This window comes from Pongo abelii, chromosome 16 (genome assembly GCF_028885655.2).
Source record: "Pongo abelii isolate AG06213 chromosome 16, NHGRI_mPonAbe1-v2.0_pri, whole genome shotgun sequence".
Lineage (NCBI taxonomy): Eukaryota > Metazoa > Chordata > Mammalia > Primates > Hominidae > Pongo > Pongo abelii.
Genome location: NC_072001.2, coordinates 71499081 through 71519530, shown reverse-complemented (window position 1 = coordinate 71519530; position 20450 = coordinate 71499081). Strand labels below are relative to the sequence as shown.

The 20450-nt window shown below is 51.2% G+C and overlaps 1 protein-coding gene across 3 annotated transcripts in view; it reads left to right on the top strand.

Moving 5' to 3' along the window:
- The window catches only part of ITGA11 (integrin subunit alpha 11), a 149931-nt gene that overhangs the window by 80549 nt on the left and 48932 nt on the right, over nt 1-20450 (top strand). For all 3 annotated transcript variants that reach the window (XM_024232325.3, XM_024232324.3, XM_024232326.3), the window contains exons 8-12: nt 4310-4454; nt 4930-5095; nt 6812-6882; nt 15926-16070; nt 19700-19848. In XM_024232325.3, coding sequence (XP_024088093.2) covers nt 4310-4454; nt 4930-5095; nt 6812-6882; nt 15926-16070; nt 19700-19848 — 676 coding nt within the window. The remainder of the gene's footprint in view (nt 1-4309; nt 4455-4929; nt 5096-6811; nt 6883-15925; nt 16071-19699; nt 19849-20450) is intronic.

The following is a 20450-nucleotide window of genomic DNA, read 5'->3' as shown; positions in this document are numbered from 1 at the left end:
ATGTAAGACCTATTTAGGCCAGGTGTGGTGGCTCAGACCTGTAATCCCAGCAGTTTGGGAGGCTGAGGTGGGAGGACTGCTTGAGCCCATAAGTTTGAGACCAGCCTGGGCAAAACCATGAGACCTCATCTCTACAAAAAATACAAAAGTTAGCCAGGCATGGTGGTACATGCCTGTGGTCCCAACTATTCAGGAGGATGATGTGGGAGGATCACCTGAGCCCAGGAGGCAGAGGCTGCAGTGAGCCAAGATCACACCACTGCACTCCACCTAGGCAACAGAGCCAGACCCTGTCTCAAAAAAAAAAAATAAGAAAAGAACTATTTAGTAGTATTGTGAATTCATGGGCTCAAAAGATTAAGACTTTTCCAACCTCGTAACTCTTTACAATTAAGTCGTTGCTCAACTAGCGTGTTTCTGTTTGCTGAAAAATCTTGCTAAGCTTTTCCTAAATGAGCATTTCTCCATGTGAAGGTGGCTCTCTTACTCATCCTCACAAGGAATAGTCCATTTTTCTGTTTTTGTTTTGCCTTCGTCGGGGTGAGACCCGAGACTCCCAGCAGGCCCTTGTGAAATGGCTGGGGTAAAGGAGGCAGTCCATAACCACCAGCTCTCACTTTCTCAGTGTGAAGCTAACTGACTCATATAGGGATAAAGCCCACTGTTTGGACCTCACTTTACAACCCACCAACCCCTGGTCAGTTATTCATGTGTGACTCACCAGGTAGTTTGAACCATCAGTGACTCGTGAGCACTGCTCAGGTTGCCATCTTCACCTCAAATTCTGATCTTCCCAACCTGCCAAATTCAAGTCCCAAACTACAGCTGGTGCCTTTTTAGGTGAAAGGTTTTCTGTCCTCACTCAGTTTATTCTTAATGCATGTTTTTTCCTATGCACCTACGAAAGGGCAAAGATCCAGGCCATGAACATGAGGGCATATAAAGATGTCGGTAACCTGTGGGTCCTGGCCGCTGATGGGAGGGCTGTGAAAAGTGTTCACCCTAACCCTAACTCAGTGAGGATGAGAGAGGGAGGGGCCCCCATGGAGGGGCCAAGGAGAACTACCAGGAGCAGGCGGCACTGGACCTGTCCTGGGAAGACCCTGGGATTCCAACAAAAAGAGGTGAAGAGAAGACGTGCCACACAAGACATTCCACCCTGATACCAGCAGAGGAGAGGGAAAGTCAAGGAACATTTGCATTCAGAGATGTGCTCCTTTTGACCACAGCAAGTGGTTTGTGTTGGTGGGAAGTGAGCCAGGTAAAGATGGTGGGAGTTAAAACCAGCGTGGGTGGCCACTGCAGGTTCTTGAGTACAAGAGTGTAATCATCAGATATGCACGTTAAGAAAACGAGCCTGGCAGCTATGTACAGCAGGGAAGCAGAGAGGGCCCCTGAACAATGTGGTGTGGTTCTACCTTTGTCCACATAACACTTTATTGAGCATCTACTTTGTGCCTCACACTATTTTAGGCACCAAGGCTAGATCAGTGAACAAAATAGGTACAAATACCGTGCCCTCGTGAGCCGACATTCTGGAGAGAGAGGCAGACAATAAACAAACAAATAAATAACATAGCATACTAGAAGGAGATGAAAACTATGGGGAGAATGGAGTTTGGTAGTGGGAGTGGAGCAGGTGCAGAGGGCAGGTACGGAATCAGCATGAACAGGGTGGTGGGGAAAGGCTTCCCTGACAGATGACCTTTGATTGGAGATTTGAAAGGAGGTGAGGGAGTTGTTGGCAAGCAGATGGCTGGGAGGGAACAGCTCAGACAAAGGCTTGGTGTGCCTGACACTTCCAGACCACCGAAGAGTCAAGTGTGGGTGGGGGTGAGTGAGCAGGACCAGAGGCTAAGAGAGGAAACGGGCCAGATTTCAGAGGGCCTAGTGAGCCGTTGTCAGAACCTGGGCTTTCCCTGAGAGAAATAGGAACCTGTGCAGGTTTTGAGCAGAAAGGAGCTATGACGGGGCCTAAATCTCCATGGGCCACTCTGGTTTCTAGGCCCATGGAGCCTGTTGTGAGTATAAAGCTCTTGCTGCTCTCAAGGAATGTATAATCTAATTTACAAAGGAACAAATCCAAGTCCCTTTACCCAGTGCAGAATCAGAATTTAAAATCTGATGATTCATGCTGATATTTACTCGATTACAGATTCATATGACATTCACACTATTCCACTCTATAGAAATATGATCCTGACATTTTTCTTGGCTCCATGTATAATAAAACCTGTTTTGCTCCTGCCATGCTTTTTGGCAGGGTGTTTTATTCCTGGGCCTGGCCCTCCCATGCAGTCATGGAAGCATCTAGAATCTCCTTGGAAAGAATAGCAGAGTTCTCTTGCTACTGGGTTGAGCTTGAGCTCAAAACCTGCTCTCGTCATGTGGCACGTGCCTCTGCACATACTAAAATTAGTGGGTTTTTTAAGGCAACATATCCAGCATATTGGAGCACTGCTAAGAGAATGGCGGATGTTTTTTCTCTTTGCTGGTAGTTTGAAGATGTTCTAAACTAATTTATTCCAGCTTTCGTAAATTCCTCAACTCCTAAATCATATGCATCAGTTCCTCAGTGTGCTGCGTAAGAAGAGATACCTCTGATACCAAAGCCGTGTGGCTCTTTAACCTGTCACTACAGAGCTTAAATCTGTGGCCTGTCCTGCCTTGCTATGGGTCAGACCCATGAGGAATAACCTCAGAGTCTAAGAGTAACATTTATTTTTAGATCCTTATTGGCAAACTATAACTTCTGGGCCAGACTCCTGGGTGAGACCATGTCTATACCCCTCAGAACCTCATGGTCTAAAGGAGGGCCGGCCACAGGGACACCAAAAGCCAGTGGTGATTTGGGAGCCAGTGTTTCATGCTTTGTAGCCCAATGGCCCGCTACAAGAGCCTCTCTGCCAGGTTGATGGTCGAGGTGCCAGCCCTGCTGTCTCCTGGGCTGGATTGCCTGATAGGTGGGCTGAGCTCATGCTCCGGGCACTGAAAACAAAATAAAAAGTGAGAAAGAGAAATATTTGTCATGGAATTTGATATTTAATGTTTCCCAAAATAGAATCAAAGTAGTCCTTGTGAGGAAGTCAGAGCTCTGTCAGGCCTCATCGCACGCATTTTATGGGTTAGTGTTGTCTGGATGCTGAGTCACCCCGGCATATCCTGTTTTCAGTACTAAAGAAAGTGAGTCTCAACTCTGGATGCTCACCAGAACATTATAAAATACTGATGCCAGCCCGACACGGTGGCTCATAGCTGTAATCCCAGCACTTTGGGAGGCAGAGGCGGGCGGATCACTTGAGGCCAGGAGTTCGAGACCAGACTGGCCAACATGGCAAAACCCCGTCTCTATTAAAAATACAAAAATTAGCCAAGCGTGGTGGCACAGCTCTCTAATCCCAGCTACTTAGGAGACTGATGCACAAGAATCTCTTGTACCCGGGAGGAAGAGGTTGCAGTGAGCTGAGATTGTGCCACCATACTCCAGCCTGGGCAACAGAGGGAGACTCTGTCTCAATTAAAAAAAAAAAAAATACTAATATCCAGGCCACCACCCCAGAGATTCCAATTTCAGGGGTCTGGCTGAGGCCTGGGCATCAACGGTTTTTGTTTGTTTGTTTGTTTGTTTTGAGACAGAGTCTCACTCTGTCACCCAGGCTGGAGTGCAATGGTGTGATCTCGGCTCACTGCAACCTCCACCTCCCAGGTTCAAGCAATTCTCCTGCCTCAGCCTCCCGAGTAGTTGGGATTACAGGCATGCGCCAACACACCCGGCTAATTTTTGTATTTTTAGTAGAGGCAGGGTTTCGACATGTTAGTCAGGCTAGTCTCGAACTCCCAACCTCAGTTGATCTGCCCGCCTTGGGCTCCCACAGTGCCAGGATTACAGGCGTGAGCCACCGTGCCCGGCCAACAGTTTTTAAAGGCTCCCTCTGAGAGACGTCAGTGAGCAGCTGGGGTTGTGAACCACTGACTTAATGCCTCTAAAGGTTGCCACCTGCCCCTGAACTCCCCTCCCAGGTCCACCTCATCCCTTTGGCCTGTCCAAAACAGCAAGGTCAGGACCCCAAAGGGGCTTTTCAACATTTTATTTAAAGACAACAGATCTAAGAACCCTCTGAGCAGCTGGTGAAAGAGTAGCTCTGGCCATCTCAATCCAGCTACTTCTTTGGTTCGAGGTCCTGGCACCTGTTGGGTTGCCCAAGGAGGACTTGGTCCTGGTTTCTGTGGCTGCCCCTCTGCAGGAGCATCAGGGGCTGCCCCAATCCCACTTCCCTCTCATGATCCTGCCCCTGTGCTTGGCTTCCAGCTCTGAGGCTTTCCAGAAGGGCGGAAGGAAAGGGGCCAAGAAGGTGATGATTGTCATCACAGATGGGGAGTCCCATGACAGCCCAGACCTGGAGAAGGTGATCCAGCAAAGCGAGAGAGACAACGTAACAAGATATGCGGTGGCTGTAAGTCCTGACCTGCCCAAGGGCTGCTGACGGCCTCTTAGAGGCTTCGCCATCAAATCCCTGGAGACTCCAAGGGACTAGTTCCAGGCAGTATCACAAGTGTCCAGGCCCTCAAAAGAGCCTCCCATTTCATCTTCTAAACAACAAGTTGAGGATCTTTCTGCACTGCTCTGGCCTATCCACAAAAGCTGTGGGTTTGTGTTTCCCCCATCCATTGCCAGGGAAGGTCTGAAACCTCAGAAAACTAGAATACACCCCCAAACCTCCCAGCTCCCAGACCCTAACTTAGCACAAGTGCTTTATCTTGCCCCTAAAAGAGAGTCCATTGCAAATGCAAATGGCATTGCGAGGAACTCTCATGGCTACCGGCCCTGGCTCCAGCCCACCCTGGGGTTCCCAGGGTCTAGGCGGTGTGGTGTATGGGAAAGTCTGTGCTATGTTCTGGTTTGTGGTTCCTGCCTCTGTTCCCTGGCAGGTCCTGGGCTACTACAACCGCAGGGGGATCAATCCAGAAACTTTTCTAAATGAAATCAAATACATCGCCAGTGACCCTGATGACAAGCACTTCTTCAATGTCACTGATGAGGCTGCCTTGAAGGACATTGTCGATGCCCTGGGGGACAGAATCTTCAGCCTGGAAGGTAAGCAATGCATGCTAAGAGGGGATCCACTCTCTCCTGGGCTTATATCAGGTAAACCCCATAGAGCACAAACCAATCCCACAAAACGAAATGGCTTAACAAGAGTCTTCCATAATAATAAATGCCAGGCCAGGCATGGTGACTCACGCCTGTAATCCCAGCACTTTGGGAGGCCAAGGTGAGCGAATTGCTTCAGTTCAGGAGTCCAAGACCAGTTTGGGCAGCAAGGCAAAACCTCGTCTCTTTAAAAAAAAATTACAAAAATTAGCTAGGTGTGGTGGTACATGCCTGTAGTCCTAGCTACTTAGGAAGCTGAGGTGGGAGGATCGCTTGAGCCTGGGAGGTTGAGGTTGCAGTGAGCTGAGATCATGCCACTGCACTCCAGCCTGGGCAACAGAGCTAGACCCTGTCCCCAAAAATAAATAAATCATAAATGCCAACAATTGAGTATTACTCCATGCCAGACGTGAGGCTGTGTGTTTTATGAACAATGCTGAAAGGTTGCTTTGCTAATGTTCTCATTTTTACCACTGGGAAAACTGAAACTCAAAGGAGTTGAGTGACCTGCCAAAGTTCTCACAGCTTGGGAGCATAGTGGGCTTTGAACTAGGGTTGCCAAATTTCGCAAAAATAAAATACAGTGGGTGTGGCAGGCTTAGGTTAAAACTTATTTGTTGTCTGAAATTCAGTTTTAATTGAGCATCCTATATTGCATCAGGCAACCCTAGCTTGTACCTAGCAGAGTCTGACTCCATATTCTGAAACCCTTAATCCATATATACCAACTGCTTCCACTCCACCAAAAGCATTTTTTATTTTGGGCAGAGTCCTTCAGATTGCCTCTCTCCTTGTGATTTAAGCTCCATTTCTGATTTGCATAAATTTCATTTCCACCATAAATTGCTATAGTGGGCTCTTCCAATATCGGGCTTTGGGCATATGGGTGGATTATAAAAGGAAATAGAAGGCAGTGTAAAGCCTGAGAAGTCTGCAGTGCATTGGAAATGACAAGCCACAGACACACAAAAAGACTAAAATGGCCCTCGTAAACAAGGGCAGATGAATATAAAGTATGAACGTGAGCTTTGACACCCACTCCAGAACTCAAATATCCAAATCTGTGTATTTCTCCTCAAAATGGTCGCCTTGAGTGATGAGAACATTCGTTCCAATGGTGTGTTCGGGGAGTCCCTCTGTGGGGAGAGGTTTTCAGCACTCATGGGATTTCTTATGCAAATCTGCAGTGGTGACAGACCTCCCTCTGAGGGTGGATTTGATGTTTGAGATCCATCCAAAGACATCTGGAACCAAAGTTAGTGAATAAAAGGAATGAACAACGCGGGAAATTCCATTTCTTGCCAAAAACGTACACTATTTCTGTGCACTTTTGCTTGCCTTCCCCCCAGTTTTAGCAGTCTTATAGTATGCATGCCCTGTAATATAACTTGTCCCAAGCCCTTTTCAGAAGTAAGTGGGCTATCAGTAACAACCCACATGGGCACCTGGAAGGTGTGTGGTGCCCCCCATTGCACAGGGTGCTGGGGAGGGCTGAGGAGGCTGGCACACTACTGGCCTCAGCTTCAGAGCCCCCCTCGAAAGAGAGCCCCACCTCCTGATGATGCCCCCAGGAAGCAGGAGCTGTGGGTTGAGCGGCAGCTCTGTCTGGCACTAAGGGATTGGGCATGGAGCTGACATCTCTCTGTCACTCTGTTGCAGGCACCAACAAGAACGAGACCTCCTTTGGGCTGGAGATGTCACAGACAGGCTTTTCCTCACACATGGTGGAGGTATGTGGTGGAGGTATGGGCACAGAGCCCTGCCTCTGTCTCTCGAGGGCATGCTCTTCCCCTTTCTAGCTCTCTGGATCTGTCATCCACCTTCACAGATGGGTTGGCTCTTCTCGCTTTCTCTTTCTTGGGGTCTCTCTACCTCCCATCTTCGGTGGGCTGGAAGAGGGGAGTCGAGGTCTTCCACCTATTTATATTGTCTTAAGCCCTCTTTAGAAGTGAATGGACTACAGATAATAATCCCATAATTTCACCTGTGAGGTGTGGGCTGTGCCTTCCCATTCAGTCCACAGAGCCTTGTGCAAAATCTAGGGCAGGTGGCAAAGCCAATGGCACGTGCTTCGGATAGCTCCACTGCCCGAGGTGGCCTGCACATGCCAGGGCGTGTCCCCATGTCAATGTTGGGAGGGTATCCAGATGTTCCAGCTGTGCTCTGGCAGGTGACTCACAGGGCCCCCCAACTGTGCGGGTGCTGCCTCAGATTGCAGAGGTCCCAGGGTGGGGCTGGCCCACAGAGGGAGGGGCATGGTGTCACAAGCAACATGTGACATCTGGGGTTCTGCATCACTCCCCCGCTGTGTGCTTCACCTGTTGCTGGTTCATAAGAAGGGGCTGGAGCCTCCCAGGATTGCAAGGGGGACACAAGAGTCAATGTCTGTGAATATGCTTAATGTACTGTAAAGTCCTGCCCAGGATTGTCACGTGGGAAAACATACTGACTGCATCTGTCAGTATCGATACGTGCTCCTGTGGGTGTGCTTTGCACAGAAAGGTGTCCCAGGTGCATGTGTGTGCATGTGTGTGTGCATGTGTGTGTGTGTGTTCTGCCTGGGCTGGCACCATGAGAGTATACTTATTCCTCCTAATTTACCAGAGAAGGCCCATTAGTGCATCCTAGTTATATGTCACTGTCATCCTCCCGTTGCCCTCTCCTACCTCCTCTGTGAGGTGGATGGGGCAGGACTCCTTGTTCCTAGTTTACACATAAAGAATTCGAGGCATGAGAAGGTTAAGTGACCTGCTGGAGTAAAATTCATGAGAAAAAATATTAGTCTCATGCTCTTTCCTCTACACCAAGCAGCTGCTCCGTGAGAGGGAATCTCCGGGGGTCTGAGTCAGAACTTCCAAACTGGAGGGGAGGGGGACATGTGTGTGACATGCAGCTGGCAGATGGACGGAAACGCCACTCACACTCAGACTTTTCTGAGCTGCATCTGGACAGTCTCATGCCCACTGTCTTGAATAACAGCAAGATGTAAATATAGCTGCCCTATCCTAATAACAGCCCTGTTACATGTGCACAGCAGTTTAAACTTTTCCAGGAAATTCCTGCACCTCATTTCACACCAGAACAGCCCTACAAGGTTGGCAGGTGATGACAGTTATCCCATTTTAGGTGGTTGGATCAGCCACTCTTTTCAGTGCCTTCTCTGTGCTGGGTCCTGAGCCTGATGCCAGGAGAATCAGAGGCAGGAGCCCTGCCCTCAAGGAGCTCAGAGTCTGAGGGTAGAGCCCAGCACAGAGAGGTGAGAGCATCCATTCACATGGGGGCCAGCAGAGTCATGTGCTCTGGCAGGACCAGCCCTGGTCTCCAGACTCTGACGTCAGAGCTGATTAGAAAATGCAACAAGGAAATGCAATTTAATTAAATCTACACACATTTGTCAAGTGCCACTACAGTGCTGAAAGGACCCAGAAATGATTCTTGCCACCAGGAGTCAACTTGCAAACAATCCTGAATGGCAGTTCTTAGCTTTGAGAGTAGGATGAAAGAAACTATAGATGCCTCCTAGGTAAAAGTGTACAACACCTGGAGGCTACCCCCATCCGAAGATCCCCTGTGAAGACCCCCTGCTCAATGCAGGGGATGGGGAGAGACATGTACATGTCTAATGTTAACCAAACCAACATGATCAAGACAGTATAGAAGGAAGGGCCTCCACTAAAAGAAGGCGTGGTCAGGGAAAGATCCGGGGAGGGCTTGGCACTCGAGCTGCCCCTAAAGGACGTGGATTTCAGCAGTCCTGGGTGGCAGTAAGCAGGAGAATAGAGAGCATTGTGGACACACACTGGGCAACATCCTGGCACAGCTCAGAGGTCAGCCCTGGTGTTGAGGACAGAAGAGAAAATGAATGTCCCAATGTTTCCTTTGTCCATTCTACAGCCATTTTTTGAGTATCTTCATGTGTGTCAGGCTCTGTACCAGGTACATTAAAGAAACATTTCAGCTGACAGCCATTCATAGCCTAGCTGGGGAGAAAGACTCTTAAATAATAAGCTCACTGTCCTGCTTCTAAAATCATGATCTGTGTATGCCTAGGAATTGGGGAATCTAAAAAGAAGAGGACATTAAAATGGGCTTCAGGGACTCAGGGAAGCTTGAGCTGAGCCTTGAAAATGGCCCCAGCAGTTCAGTGTTGAGCAAGGTGAGTCCTTGCAGGATCAACAGGTTCCCCAGCTTCCAGAGTGGGGAGACCCAGGAGCTCACAGCCCCAGCACATGACTTCGGTCACTTCAAGGTCATGACTGCCATGTGCAGCCTCTTCCACATATGCTCAACTTCTCTGTTCCCAGGCAGAGGGACGCAGCTTGCCTCTCCCATATACCTTAGTTCTTCCATCACCCCTTACACAGGGACCCAGCTTGCCTCTTCCACATACCCTAGTTCTTCCATCACCCCTGACATTTTCATCTAATTTGACTTTAAGAGAGACAACGATCGCATTTGAATCTGAGACTCTTTAGTATTAAAAACAAAAACCTTTCAAATGCACAGGAATGGTGCAAGCATGATGGGCTGGCTGGCTCTGTGACCGGCCACTGGGGGGCTATTTTAGAGCACAGACGTCTTTCAGTGCCAGGCCGCCGATGCCATCAAGATTGGCCACAGCCATCCTGTCCCCAGGAGTCCAGCTCCTCAGCTCTCAGGGTCAGTTAGGCCTCTCTGGGGATCAGGGCTATTGGGTCCAGCCTTTCCACTTTGCCCTGAGCATGTCTGTCTCCCAGGCAAGCCCCCAGGCTTCCTCCCTGCCAGAAGCACCACAGATGGTCTCAAACAGCTGCTGCCTGAAAAGATACTGAAGGAGCCTGAGGCTTCCCCGGGCCTGTTTAGTTCTGGTAGAAGGAGAGATCCCTAGTAGAATGTTCTCAGATGGCAGAAGAAAGGCCCGGCTCCTCCTTGCTTGGTTTGCTGCCGTCTTAATGAGCAAGGAAATCAGTCTTTGAATTAGCAAGGGTAAAAACAACAGGAGAGAGAAGGGACCAGAGCCCAGGGTAGAGGGGAGACCCCAAGACATCACCTGGACACCCACAGAGTCCAAGGCCCCAAAACATTACATTCCAGGCTGAAGACAAAACGTCCGAGCCATTGGGAAAACCCGGGGAACTGGAAACTCTACTCTTGACTTGCAGAAAGGGGAAAGAAAATATTCCAAAAATTACCATCAGGAAGGCTAGCTGTGGATCCCTGGTCAAACTTTAGAATAGATTTTTAAGCTAATGCTTCCATTAGCATTTGGAAATGAACGCAAAGGTCACTAAGAGCCAGAGTGGCTTCCGTTAGTGCTGGCTGTCTGCTGAGGTAGTGAACTACCTGTCAAGCTGGGTAATCAAGCAGGAGCTGCAACAATCTGCCAGAAAGCTGGGAGAAGGGATTCACACCTCCAGAGGGGGACTAAACTCTAAGACTCTGTAATCCCATGGGCCTTGAGGGGAAGATGCAGAGGGAGAAAGAGGACTACAAAGAATTGATGCGCATGGGTGACGGTGTGCAGAGGACCCTCCCACACAGGGCTCAGCTGGAGGGATTTCGCATCCGCCTTCCTACATTGGAATCCTAAATCTGCCCTAACTCCAAAAGTTTACAGAAGGAAGCAGTTTTATCAGGGTGGATCTTGTCTACACAGAAACCTTGGTGACTCACCCAAGACGAGAAGAGATCCTTTTTCTCTTGTACCTAAAGGTGAGGTCACTTACCCTGCACATGATGGCCTGACAGGACCAGTGCTCAGTTCTGTTTTGAAGCAGGTCAAGTTCAGCTGAGCCCTGTGTGGGAGGGTCCTCTGCACACCGTCACCCATGCGCATCAATTCTTTGTAGTCCTCTTTCTCCCTCCGCATCTTCCCCTCAAGGCCCATGGGATTATAGAGTCTTCAAGTCTAGTCCCCCTCTGGAGGTATAAACATCCCAGATGAGCTACCCCAGCCACCCTCCTGCCTCTTCAGCCTGTGCCCATCCCACAGGCCCTCCTGGGATTGAGGTCTAGACAATGAAGGGTATTGGCTATTCGCTAAGGTTCTTAGTGGCTGAAGCTTTAGAGGTGTAATCTTCCCTAAAGGTTTTGCATTTGAACTGGTTTTGCATATCTGATTCGACAAAAAATGAGAGAAGCTGATGGATAATGGTGAATTGAGGGGTTGACCTGTGGAAGCTGTAAACCCCTCCTGTGCCCCCCTAGACCTAAACAATAGACTCCTCCACCTGCCAGGCTGGGCAGGCAGTCAAGATGGTCTCCTGGCCCTCTCTCCAGGAGTCCAGGACACAGCGGCTGAGGTCCTCTGCCACGCTGGTCCCAGTGGTTTGCAGATTATCTCTCGGTGGCAGGAATCATTTCTGGTTCATTCGGGTCCTCCTAAGCCTGGCCCCACGTCCTCAGGCTGTGCCCTAGTGCCCACTCCTGGGCCTCTTTCCCAGGGCCTCTGACAAGAGGCAGCCAACTCTCTGATGGGGAATAAGCAGTCAGTGTAGTACGCCCAGGTCCCCGCGGCCCCTTCTGCTCACCCCAGCTGACGGATTCCAGCACCGCACGTGGTGAAAGCCACTCCTCCACAGAAAGGCAGAGGGCCTGTTTCCGGGCCTTTCCTGCCCACACCCCATTTAAGCCTCCTGGCCATTCATCCCTTCCTCAGGTCCACTTCAAGCTTGTTGAAACAAGCCTTCTAAGACTCCGAGCAATTAGTGAAAAAGCATAATCCACCCTCTAAATGGTGTATGTGCCTTAGAAGGGGCTCCTGGGAACAGAACCTCACCCCTCTACAGCCACTCTGACGTGGACTCTCGGGAGTTTGGCGGGGGAGGACAGACTCGGTGTCCTCTAGGGGGTCTCCCATCGCACCAACCCATGGCACCACCAGCGACTACCTCCACCTGGCTCCACAGTCTTGCCTCACAAAAGCCAAAAAGAGCTAGAAGGAAGAATTACTGGCACCTGGTATCGTAATTCCATGACTGCTGGGCAAGAGGGAAGTACTGTCTGGCGTGTGGGCTCAGAAAAATCATTTGACCTCTCTGAGCTTGTCTCAGTAGATGTCTGAAGAATATTTGTGAAATCGAATCAAGGCTTGGAACTGGAAGTGTTCATTTTGAAACTTACTAATAAATCAAGTAAGATTTTCTTAAAAGCCTTTCCTAACCCCACTACACACTCACCCCCTCTCTCAGTTGTTCACCTGTTCCTGGGACTGCCAAAATAACCGGTCCCTGACTCCATCAGAGCACTTCTTACACGCTACCGCAATGACGAACGTGACTGTGACACCTGATTCTTCCACTTCTGACCACCGGGGAGATGCTTACAGATGGATTCATGAACAAGAAGAGCTACCGTGTACCAAGTACTCACTGGCTGCCAAGCACCCTGCTAAGAATTAAAAATGCTGATTTTCACAACAGAACTATTTTACAGCTGAGGAACTGAAGGTTCAGAGAGGGAGAGAGAGAGAACTTGCCCAGGGTCACACAGCTAGAAGCTCTGAGCTGGAAGTGGAACTCAGAAGCCTCTGACTCCAGAGCTCCTTCCTGCTCTCAACACCACGCCAGGGATCCTCCACCTCTGTCCTAGCAACAGCTTGGGCTGGATAACTCTGCCGTAAGGGATCATCTTGTGCATTGGAGGATGGTTAGCAGCATCTCTAGCCTCGTCTCACTAGACGCCAGTAGCACCCCCACCACTACCCCCAGCTGTAACAACCAAATATCACCTAGGGCACAAACCCGCCCTGGCTGAGCAGCACTGCCCTAGACCATGCTGCCTCCACTGCCGGGGCTGTGGTCCAACCCTGGCTTGGGACATGGACTGGCCGGAACACAGAGCTTTGAGAGATATGGTCACATGCCCTGGGAGCACGCAACTCAGCTGGGAAGGCAAGACCGCCTCAGAGGCCAGGTCAGAGGGCAGCTGAGAGCTGAGCTGACAGGGTCTGGTGGTGGGAGCTACACACACTGCAGGTGCTAGGGCTACAATGTCCTTTGGGAAGGCACAGCGTGGCCTCAGACCTTCTGACAGCTGCCAAGCCTGCGACCTCATGTCTGCACAGAACGCCAGGAGGATCAGCTTGTGGGGAAGGTCCCGTCATGCAGGGCCACCCAGGCACACCCCGGTAATATCTGGTCTCGGATAGGAAAGGAGGCTATAAAACAGGAAGCCCTTGCCAGGCCTGTGGAGCAGGGGGACACAGCTATTCCCGGGAATGCCCACTGTTTTTTTGCCAGCTGGGCCCACATGCCTGACTTCCCCTATTAAGGATTTGGTCCCTTCTCTTTTTTTGCCCCACCCTTCTAGATTTTTCTAAACTCAAAATGTCTGGACTTCCCTAGCTGAGAAGAGATTGTGACATACTGAGACTTGCTTTGGTGGCCTTAACCTGTCCACTCCTCACAGTGTCCCCATCCTCAGAAGACTCTCCCTGGCCACAACAAATTCACTCTCAGGAAAGGGCCTTCCACTGCAGGCCCAAGACTGCAGCTGCTGCCAGGGTTAAAATGGGATGAGGTGGGAGACTGTAAGCGATCGCCTGGCCCAGTGTTGCCAAACTCAGAAGTCACGACGGAATTCCCCAAGCTCCCACAAGAAGAGTCAGCATGAGGGGTCTCCCTGGCTGAATCCCAGGCCCCTGGGCCAAGCCAGCCCTTCTCAGTACATCACAGGGGCTCCCTGTCATCTCAGAGCCAGAAATTCATCTTCAAAGGCCTGTCCATGAAGCACAGAAGCCTGGTCTGCGGTTACAAACTTGGACTCAACAGGCAGAGAGAGGGAGGAAAGGAAGGAAGAAAGTCAGACCCCAAATACTGCGCTCCTCCCTCAGGAGGGTTCAGGTGGCAAATGGAAAGCTGGACCCACAGCAGGCTTTGGGGAAGCAGATAGATGTTTTCTTCTCTGCCCTGCTCACCTCTCTGGTCAAAGCCCCAGCCCTGCCTCTGACTTGCTGTGTGACCTTGGGCAAGTCCCTTCCCACTCTGAACCTCAACGGCTCATCTGTCAAATGCAGATAATGAACATCTGTCCTTCTGATTTCACGGGGCCTCTGGGCCCAAATGGGCAGCCGGATGAGAAAGTACTCCACAAAGAATAGAGCATACCCCATGTGCAGGACTGTTGGCAGTGACTTTGTGGACAGCGAATATGTGAGTTCCTGGCTCCCGTCCTGGCCCGGACAGACTGTCAGAGCCTCCTAGGCTGAGGCTTGAGCACAGAGTAGGAGGAAGAAGGCTAATTAGAAAGTGCAACGTGAAACATAACCAAGCACATTGACTCTCCCAAGACCAGCTTATTTATAGCTGTAAAAACATTTTGTCTGAACAGTCAGTTCTACCTCTGGAGGGTTAGGATTTGTTAACCCTTTGATAAGATCAGCTTGACTCTGTAAAGCAGTGGGAATCTCAAGCTCACCCAGGCAGCCGGGCTTAGGGAAGGCTCCGTGGGAGAGAGTGGTGACTTTACCGGCCTGTGTTTTGAAAGCCCAAAGCTGGGATCCAGACAGTCTGCCCCCACCCCTGTAATCACCAAGGTAACCCAGAAGGCAGCCCTTCCCTGTTTCCACCACCTTCCTTGGGCCCCTCATCGTCCCTGGTCATTTTCCTTCCTCTTCCAAGTGCTGGCTGTTTGTCTGCCTGTACCCAGTAGGTATGTCGATTGCTGAAGCAGGGGATCGGGGATACAGGAGAGAGAGGGTGAGTGGACCCAGTCTTCAATAAAGGGCCATGGGGTCAGTAACCTGGAAACTTTCCCTCAAGGAGCCAGAGTTTCCTGTCGTCCTGCCCAAGCATTGCAGCTTCCCCTTGTCCTGCAACTGGTGGGTAGAACAAGACCCTCCAAGCCCTGAGAAACAAGCAGAAGCACCAGTGCCTTGGGTGCTGGCTGTCATGGAGGTGGCCCTGGCTTATCTGTCCAGCCTCATGTCAAGGCTCTCCGCCACTCTTACTTGGTGCTCCAGCCCCATCAAACAGCGTTCAGCTCCTTATGAACAAAGGTTCTGCGCTCTCTCCAGCCTCAGCCTTTGCACAGACTGTTCCTGGCCCTTTTCTCCAGCTCTTCTTTCTCTCTGGCTGTACCCGTCTTTCAGGTGCATGGGTAAACATGACATCCTCGAAGACTTTTCCTGACCCCCATCTCAATCTAGATTCAGCCTCACTGTGGTTTTCCCTGATTACATTGATCACAGTTTGCAACTGCATGTTTGTTGAGCATTTTTTTTTTTTTGTATCTTCAAGCTCTGTTGGTGGTGGGGTGAGGGGGCGAGGGCGGGACAGTATCCCTGGCACCAAACAAATGCCTGGCACAAAGGAGACCTCAGTGAATGTTTGCTGAAGAAACCAAGGAGTAGGATTTACGTGGAGGGAAGCAACTCAGACACTGCAAAGAAATATTGAAGAAGGGCAAGTGCAGGGGCCCTTTCCCTCCTTCAATACGTGTCAGAAGGAGTGGACAGTGGCGAGATGGTCCCTACAGGGTTTTGAAGCCCAAGGAGGGATGGAGGTTTGGCCCTGGATTTAGAGTTTGTTTCTAGAACATTCCTTTTTCCCTAAATTCCTGTCCTTGGGATCAGTTTGACCCATTTTGTGCTAAGGATGGAATGGGGCAAGAAAGTCTCCTTGGCTCATTCAAAAGCCACGAGCCCCAGCCAGAAGTTAGGTTGCTAAATAATGCACCCAGGAGAAGCTGCCCAAGGTGGCTGGCGGAGGCGTCACTGGTCACAGGACCTGATGTGGCTCCTGGCAACAGGCCCATGAGGACAGGTGCTGATGTGCGTCCCCTCCCCAATGCCAGGATGGGGTTCTGCTGGGAGCCGTTGGTGCCTATGACTGGAACGGAGCTGTGCTAAAGGAGACGAGTGCCGGGAAGGTCATTCCTCTCCGCGAGTCCTACCTGAAAGAGTTCCCCGAGGAGCTCAAGAACCATGGTGCATACCTGGGTAAGAGCACAGAGTGAGGGGAGGCTGGCGGGTCGTGGGCTGGGAGGGCACCCAGGGGCTGCAGAACCCCCAGCCCACACATGAGTGAGGGGCCTGCTGTGTATATTCTGGGCTGATTCAAGCACCCAACTCTGAAGAGCATCCCCGGGGGCATTTCCTCTCCACTCTGGTATCTACCACGCCCAGCACCATGCCCAGCATATAACAGGCTCTCCACAAATAGGTGGAATAAAGGACAAGCAGTTCCCCACTCCCTTCAATGTGTTTCATTTGGTGCTTCTAGACTCTGGGTCAGCCGTTGTTGTGCCTTTAAAGCTTTTGGGGCTGACTAGGGTTCCAGTACACTGAGCCTGCCTCCCAAAGGCAAAACACAAGTCGAGTGGAACCTGCACTCATTTTTATTTCTTAATGTTCATAATCAAGGCAGAAGTTGCTGCCCGTGAAGCACTTTGGAAGTGGATATCTAGATAGAAGCACAAATCATTGATGGTGAAGGTCCCAGCAGCGAGGCCTTAGCCTTCTGGCCAAAGTCACCTTCCACCTCTGCAGGAGCAGTCACCTGGCCATCCCCAGGCATGTCCCATTCGCCATGGCTTGTTCCTTTCTAAAGGAAGGGCCAGAGGGGAGGGCGGCAAGGGGGGTGATGTTCAGGGTCCCCACTGTCTCTGGGTCTTTCAGAATTTCTGAACCAAATTCACTGTCTATGAAGTTACTCCTCATTGAGGCCTCCGCGGACCCCACTCCTCCATGTCCACCCAGAGTGGACAGTGAATCTGTCCACGCGTCCATCTCTCTGATGCTTCATCCCATCCCGACCTTTGTTCCTCAGCTCGTTAGCCAATACCCTGCCTATGACTCTGCCCACACTGTGGTTACCCTGTTTTCTATCCCCAACCATGGGACCCCCAGCTGACAAAAGGGCAAAATGCTGGAATCAGCACTGTGCTAGAAAATTCAGAAGTGTAGATCCCTAGAAGTTTCCCAACAGCACCTGGCCCTAGGGCCTGCGTTCCATTTAATTTGCAAGGTGTTAAACCTGAATTGCATAGCACCTGAGGTTGATGCATCAGAGTGCCGTGGTAAGCAGGACACAGCGCCTGCCCTCAAGCTGCCTCGGGGCCAGTGGGAGACACAGACATGTGCGCAGATAATTATAACACAATTGAGGTAGGAGCTCAGATAAAAGCACAAATAAAGGAGAGAAAGATTGGAGTCCTTGCCTTGGCAAATGCTCAAACACTGGGAAAGATGCTGGAAGAACAAAGGCTAGCAACCCTTTAACTAGAAACTAGAATGACTCGTGTTTCATTGTGTTTCCTCCCAAGTGCACAGCACTGTGCTGGAAGTGAGGAAACCAAAGAAGGGGTGCAGGGTACAGGTGCCACGAGGCATTAAACAGCAAGGCAGATCACATCAGGGTGTCCCAGGGCCCATGAGGTTAATTCCAAGTGAGTCAGAGAAACGATGTGGTTGGCCATGGTCCTGCGAGCTGGTACACTTGGGACCCAGCTGGAGCCTACACGAGGTCTCCACCGCAGGGGACATTTCAAATAAGCCAAGAAGGGCCAAGAAAAGGAGGGACATGTGGGAAGTACCAGGTTATTTCAGGACCCAAGAAGTAGATGAGTGTGGCTGGAGCAGGGGACAGAAGTGGGAACATGGAGGAGAGGGCAGATTAGGATAGGCTGTAGCAGGAGGCCTCGAATGCCAGGTTAAGACGTTTGAGCTTTTTCATGTTGGCAACAGGGAACTATCGAACGTATCTGAGTGAGAGCTCAGCAGGATGAATATCCCCCTGGCCCAGCAGAGCCACCCTGCTTCCCCTCCCAGAAGACCCTGATGGGGTGGAGCTTGGCTGATGGACACTCATGAGGCCCAGCTGTCATGCCTTAGCCACAGTCACTGCCTTGGGTGGGGGTCTTGAGGGAGTGCCTTTTCTCTTCCTCCTCCTCCGTCTAGGAGTCATCCAGTGAGAGCAGTGTCTGGGTTCTCTGCTGGGGCAGAGATGCCTGCTGGAAGATTCCTCCTGTGTTTCAAGGGAGAGGAGCACTACAGGGGAAGGAGACCAGGAGGCCAGCTCCCAGCTTCCACTGGGGGTGCAGTATAGATTTTGGGCCATGGCCCTACCCTTTCATCAGGCCTTCAGGGAGGCTGGCCCAGCCTCAGAATGGCCCTTCCTGCTGGCCAGAGAGTTGCCTGGATACCAAAGGTGCTGCCCACAGACAGCTGGAAGGCAGGAAGCTCTGTGAGCTATGAATGCTGACTCAAGCCTGCCCAGAGGACACTTGGACCCCAAACTGCATCTCAGTGCCCCTCCTTCCAAGCAGGCCCAGAAGCCCAAGACCAACTGAGAACATTTTCAGTAGTGCCACTGAGGGCTCAGCTGAGAAGAAACCTTTGCCCCACACCACAAGGCTAAGCCCACCCACCCATATATTTATGGTTGTTCTAAATACACGGCCATGTTAGCCACCCCTTGTGAGGTCTTGGTATTATGGACCTGTCAAGCCTCATTTCCCAAAGTACAGCCTCAAGAGTGAAAACTGTTGTGTCTGGAACCAGAGCGGTTCACCCCCAGGCACTGAGTCAGCTCATCTGTATACCCTATAGCCACTCTGGAAGCAGCCAATGAGACCCAAGTGACAGTGTTACACACACAGATACACAGATGCACATGCATATATGTGCACGCACGCACACTCACACACGTGCATTGCAGGAGACATCTGTTCCCCAGAAACAGCCCGGGAACTGTCAACAAAGTCCAACACTCATCTAAAATCTGGGATCCAAGATTATCTGGCAGAAAGTGGGATTCTGGGATGCCATCGGCTTTCCACACCTGCTGGAGCCCACTTTCAGGAGAGTTGCCTGAAGTTGCTGCACATTTGCTTCCTGGGTACTGGGTGGGCGACTTGAGATTCACAGTGATCAGGCACAGCCATCCCGGGAGCGGGGATTGGCAGCCTTTCCAAAAGAGCCCCTGGGGTTCCATTTCTTTCTCTTTGGCATGCTATATGTATGGGACTGACAAGAGCCTAGGAGCTTCCTCCTTTGAGTCTGCAAAGCTTTGGGGCCGCAAGAATCCGTGAGACCCCATGTAAATATCCGAAGCAGACCAATTCCTTCCACCTTTACGGCTAACACTCTAGTCCTCAGTGAGCCACTTAGCAGGCGTTTGTGGTAATAAAGAGAACACTGGTTAGTCCCCAAGAGTGAATATTGGTGGGGAACCAAAACAAAGTCTCCCCAGTATTAACTGAAGTGAGGCTAGAGTCTGCCCTACTCCCCATTGCCCTCCGCCGTGCTCATGAGCAGGTGAAGGAGGGATGTGTGCATTTCAAGTTAGTCTTTTAGCAGTCCCACCTGGCTTCCTTTATTTTCTCCAGCAGGGGCTGGGGTGCAGTGAGTCCTCCCTACCCTCCAAACCCCCTTCCTGGGCCCTGCCTCTTCCAGGCCCCCCCAGCTGCCCCTAGGAATGATGGCCCTGCATGATTGAATCTGCTCAGCTGGCCCTGAACCTACCCCATCACTGGCCCATCCTCTGGCCCGGCCGAGCCATGCACCGGGCCGAGCAACGCCTGCTGAGGACACAGTGCCAAAGATCAGCCTGTTTCCTCCTGTGGCAGGGTACACAGTCACATCGGTCGTGTCCTCCAGGCAGGGGCGGGTGTACGTGGCCGGAGCCCCCCGGTTCAACCACACAGGCAAAGTCATCCTGTTCACCATGTACAACAACCGGAGCCTCACCATCCACCAGGCTCTGCGGGGCCAGCAGGTAATGGAGGGGGAGCCTGGGGCAGGGACGGAGGGAAGAGGGGGCGGATCAGACAAATGGGAGGGCAGTAAATACAGGCGTGCCTGGGCCACTGGGTGCCCCAAAGGGCAGTCATGTTCCTCCAGCCACCTTCATGCTGCCAGGAGTGGCAGGAGTGCGCATCCACCCACAGAAGACCCCGTGGGTCCTCCAGGATGCCAGCTGCTTCCCTTTTCCTGGAATGGAAGCAATGTGGAATGGGAAGGCTGCCAATGCCACTGCCCCACAGGGAGGTGGTTGGCAACCAGACTGTGCTGCTAAGAGTCCTGTGTTGGACAATGATGAATGCAAATTGGAAAGCTATGATAAGAGTCATTGGTGGTGAAAACAGGGCTCCAATCCAAGTCACTTCCAGCACAGGGGAAAACTGGGCTCCTGGGAAGCAAGGTGGCTTTTCCAGGGTTCTATGGCAAATTCATGACTGGGTCAAGCCAAGAACCCTCTTGGTGGGGCTGCCTGCATCATGCCACCTCCTGACCCCCAATAACCCCAAAATCAGGCCTGGGCTCCTCCTAACCAGCAGCATCTGTGCCCCTTCTAGGCCAGAGCTGAGTGCTGTCCAG